The sequence below is a fragment of the Eschscholzia californica genome, unplaced genomic scaffold, assembly GCF_041429995.1.
Source record: "Eschscholzia californica isolate CP2 unplaced genomic scaffold, dmEscCali1.0.p SCAF_6, whole genome shotgun sequence".
Classification (NCBI taxonomy): domain Eukaryota; kingdom Viridiplantae; phylum Streptophyta; class Magnoliopsida; order Ranunculales; family Papaveraceae; genus Eschscholzia; species Eschscholzia californica.
The window spans coordinates 10,792,074-10,796,508 of NW_028238483.1; the positions used below are offsets into that span (position 1 = coordinate 10,792,074).

Here is a 4,435-nt window from a genome sequence, read left to right on the forward strand (position 1 = left end):
TAATTTCCCCACTTTGAGATTACATAGCAGCATTGAGACCTCTGAGGAGGTCGAAACACCTCCTTAGTAGTTTTTATGATTAATCTATCATGTTGGAACGTGAGAGATCTTAATGACGCTCTCCATACGAAGAGTGTGTGTGATTTTATGAGATTGAATAGAATTGGTTTGTGTGGATTGTTAGAAACTCATCTTCAGGAGATTAATAAGACTCGTATTCAGCGAAGTCTTAATTCCAACTGGACTTTTATTGATAACTATGCGGCTCTTTCGGGGGGGGGGGCGGATTTGGATTGGTTGGGACCCTACTAGGGTCGATTTCACGGTGTCCCATGTTGGAGGGCAAGTTATTGCAGGTGGTGTTCAGTTTATAGATGGCTCGGGTTTTCATTTGGCAGTGGTGTACGGAAGTAATAGTACTGTTCATCGCTGGGAGCTTTGGAGGGACCTTGAGTTTCTTATGACGGGTTCTGAGGCTCCTTGGCTGGTGATAGGTGATTTTAACACCACGATGTTGGCCAATGAGAAGAGAGGTGGCAATACCTCACCATCTCAAGGTTCCAATGAGATGTTTGATTGTGTTACCGATTTGGGACTATTCGACTGCTCGTATACAGGTTGTTTCTGTAATTGGTCTAACAGGCAGATGAGAGCTGCGAACATTAGTTCCAAGATTGATCGGGCTCTTATTAATAGTGGTTGGCTGACTTCTTTTCCTCAAGCTAAAGCAAAATTTCCACCCGCTGGGGATTCAGATCACTATCTTATTATTATACCACTTGCTGCACCCAACATACACCGGCGTACTCCGTTTCGGTGCTTTAATGCCTGGACGGAGGGTCCCACGTTCCACACACTTGTTGCTGATGTATGCAAGGTGTCAGTACGGGGTAACCCGATGTTTCGTATGGTGACAAAGCTCAAAGCTTTGAAGGCTCGGTTGAATGGCTGGAAGAAAGTTTGGTTCAATGGGGTAACGAAAGAGGTAACCATTAACCGAATTTTTTTACATTCAGTGCAGGTTCAATTGCAGAGAGATCCAGCAAACCCGGGGTTAAGAAGGCAAGAGAGAATAGATACTGAAAACTATAGTAACGTTGTTCGGGCTGAAACGGCAATGCTTCGACAACGTGCTAAAGTAGAATGGCTTACTCTAGATGACAGCAATATAGGTTACTTCCACAATTCTATCAAAGAGCGGAAATCTCGAAATGCTATTACTCGACTCACCAGGGAAGATGGTTCGTGGCCGAGGATCCAGCAGAGATAGTTAATATGTGTGTGGACTTCTATCGGGAGGATGAGGATAATGAAGCATTAGATCCCATATCTAATGTGGAGTTCTCACGCCTGCTTACGGATGCCGAAGGAGCTATTCTCATTACGAGGGTGACTAAAGATGAGATTTTTGCTGCCTTACAGACTATTGGTTCCGATCGATCGCCGGGGCCGGATGGGTTCACTTCCCATTTTTTTAAGGCGTGTTGGGATATCGTGGGAGATGATTTTGTGGAAGCTATCCAGAGGTTCTTCAGCTCAAAAAAACTTCTTAAAGAGGTAAACTCTACTTTTGTGACTCTTATTCCTAAAGTAGATAATGCTTCTTTAGTGTCAGATTTCAGACCGAACCAATCATCCTTCATTTCTATTCGGTTTAAGGGAGTTATTTATTCGATGATATCTTGGTTCGGTCAGATTTCAGACCGAACCAATCATCCTTCTAAAATAGATATCTCGTTGTAATGTGTTGTATAAATGCATTACCAAGATTCTTACTATTCGGCTGAAGGGAGTTATTTATTTCATGATCAGTCCGAACCAATCATCCTTCATTTCTGGCCGTACTATTCAGGACAATATCATGCTAGCCCATGAGATTGTTCGGAATTACCATCGACCAGACGTTTCGGCTAGGTGTATGGTTAAGATTGACCTTAAGAAGGCGTATGACACAGTTCGTTGGTCTTCACTATTCTCAGTCCTTGGTAAGTTTCATTTTCCAAGGATATTCATAGAATGGATACGGGCCTGTGTTCTAAGTTCTCGATTATGGTCAATGGCGAAGCCCATGGTTATTTTGATGGGAAGCGAGGTCTACGGCAAGGCTGTCCGATTTCTCCATATTTGTTTGTGTTAATGATGGAGGTATTCGCGGTTCTTATTGATCGAGAGGAAAGAGCAGGTCGGTTTTGATGCATTTTCCCGGAAACGTGAGTACGGAGTGAAAGGGGAGTATCGTAACAAAGTAACTAGAAGATCCGGATCACCACACTTTGATAAAGTTGCCACCACAAAGTGATAAAGAAACCGGTTAAGCTAACACCACACCTGGATAAAGTTTCCATCACCAGATGATAAAGACGCTCGAAATCCACCACCAATGGCTCTTCCAAAACCAGAGGATAAAGGAGTTGATCTAAATAGATCCAAAGTCACAAAGACTCTATAATTTTCAATTCAATATTCTCTGATTTTTCCATTCATAATAAGCCTCATTATATAGAGGAGAATACATTAAATGGGGAAATAAAAGCTAGTCTAAATGCATAGAAACTAGATACATTGGAAACAACTTAGTTTAAATGCATGAATATAGAAAGACTAGACTAAACTTAATGCTGATTAATAAACCGAAAATGACTCTTCAAGTCTTCGAGAATCTTCTTTAAAGACCATAATTATCCATTTGATTGGTCCAACTTCAGTAAAGTAACGCTCAGACCCCGAGTAGGAATATCGTCGTATCCTAGCGCTGCTTGTTCCAGACCTGTTTCATTATCCAAAGTTGTTTGGGTCAGCTCGGGTTGATCTAGCTCTGATGCTCCCGCATCAGACTCTTCGCGTTGGAAAGGATTTGTCCTCAAATCTGATAGCTCCTCATCTTCAAAATATGGAGAAAGATTACCTACATTGAATGTAACCGAAACACCATAGTCACCTGGAAGCTCTAGTTTGTAAGCATTATCACCAATTTTCTCAAGTATCTTAAAAGGACCCTCTGCTCTTGGTATCAGCTTCGACTTGCATCTGTCTGGAAACCTCTCCTTTCTTAGGTGTAACCAGACCAGATTACCTGGTTCAAAGGACTTGGCACGTCTATTTTTGTTGGCCTTTTTCTTGTACTTCTCATTGGACCTTTCAATTTCTGCTCGAATATTCTCATTAGATTCTTCATTGTAGTTACTCTTTCTTTTGCTTTAAAGTCTGCCTTAAACCCCAAAGGTATTCAAATCAGATCAATAGGAGTAAGTGGATTAAGACCATACACAATCTCAAAAGGCGAACGTTTTGTCATGTAGCTTATGGACCTATTATAAGCAAACTCAGCCTGAGCTAGCTTCAGATCCCATTCCTTCAAGTTCTTCTTTACCAAGCCTCTCAAAATAGTAGGTAAGGTTCTATTTCTCACCTCTGTTTGACCATCAGTTTATGGATGACAAGAAGTACTAAAAAGGATCTTAGTACCAAGTAATCTCCACAAAGTCTTCCAGAAATTGCTCAGAAACTTTGAATCACGATCAGAAACAATGGTCTTAGGAATACCATGAAGGCGTACAACCTCCTTAAAATACAAGTCAACAACCATACTAGCATCATCAATCTTGTGACAAGGAATAAAATGTGCCATTTTGCTGAATCGGTCAACTACCACTATGATAAAATCTTTGCCCCTCTGAGTTCTCGGTAGTCCCACAATAAAGTCCTGTTGGGTTTCACACCCATCTACTAATGTCTGTGACAGAATTTAAAACATCATATGTCTAAGATTAGTATTCCCAGGATCACATCCAATAATACTAAGTAAATAAAACTAGTTTGATGATTACCTTAATCGCTATTTTTTCCCTCGAACCTTTCCAATCCCTTTTGGGAAGACCAAGAGCTTCATACGCAGCTCCTCTACTTGGGACACAAGCAATCAACTTGATCTTTCACCTTGTTGTTAGATAGAACTCCAATCAGGGATGGAACCAGAGTTTTTGTCGGGAGGGGGCCGAACAATAAGTAGACTAATAAATTAAACGTTATCGATGCCACTTTTTTTTATCATCATTAGTAATTCGGCTTCTCCCACTTGCCATTTGAGTCGTACCTACTTAAAATACATTTATTATATTAGCTAAATGTCTACTTAGAAAAATATATAATTGTGTAATTACTTGTAGCCATAAAAAGAGAGGGAGACAGAAAGACGGGGTGAGGTAGAGAGACACGAAGAGGGAGATAGATAGCGAGAGATATGGAGAGGGGGATGGACCAGCCATTTCGACTACTACTATGATTTGTATCGACCTTAGGGTCATGGTTGTTATAACTTGGGAAAGCTTAATTTGCAGCCATAACCGTGGTAAGTATTGTATTTCATTTACAGGTAAACTACAAAAATTTTCCTTATTAGGTGCTACAAAATTCTTGAGCAATTGGGATATGTTCT

The 4,435-nt window shown here is 40.7% G+C and overlaps 1 protein-coding gene across 1 annotated transcript; it reads left to right on the forward strand.

Moving 5' to 3' along the window:
- The first annotated feature begins 259 nt into the window (after positions 1 to 259).
- LOC147531682 (uncharacterized) lies at positions 260 to 1,270 on the forward strand. Its single transcript, XM_086649797.1, has 2 exons — positions 260 to 868; positions 1,022 to 1,270. The coding sequence occupies exons 1-2, from the start codon at positions 260 to 262 to the stop codon at positions 1,268 to 1,270; spliced, it is 858 nt and encodes a 285-aa protein (XP_086505923.1).
- The last annotated feature ends 3,165 nt before the right edge of the window (positions 1,271 to 4,435 follow it).

Excerpts from the sequence above, each read along its gene's own strand:
- LOC147531682 (XM_086649797.1), top strand. The coding sequence starts at position 260 with ATGCGGCTCTTTCGGGGGGGGGGGCGGATTTGGATTGGTTGGGACCCT. Across the intron at positions 869-1,021 it reads TCCACACACTTGTTGCTGAT|GTTCAATTGCAGAGAGATCC; the intron begins GTATGCAAGGTG and ends CATTCAGTGCAG.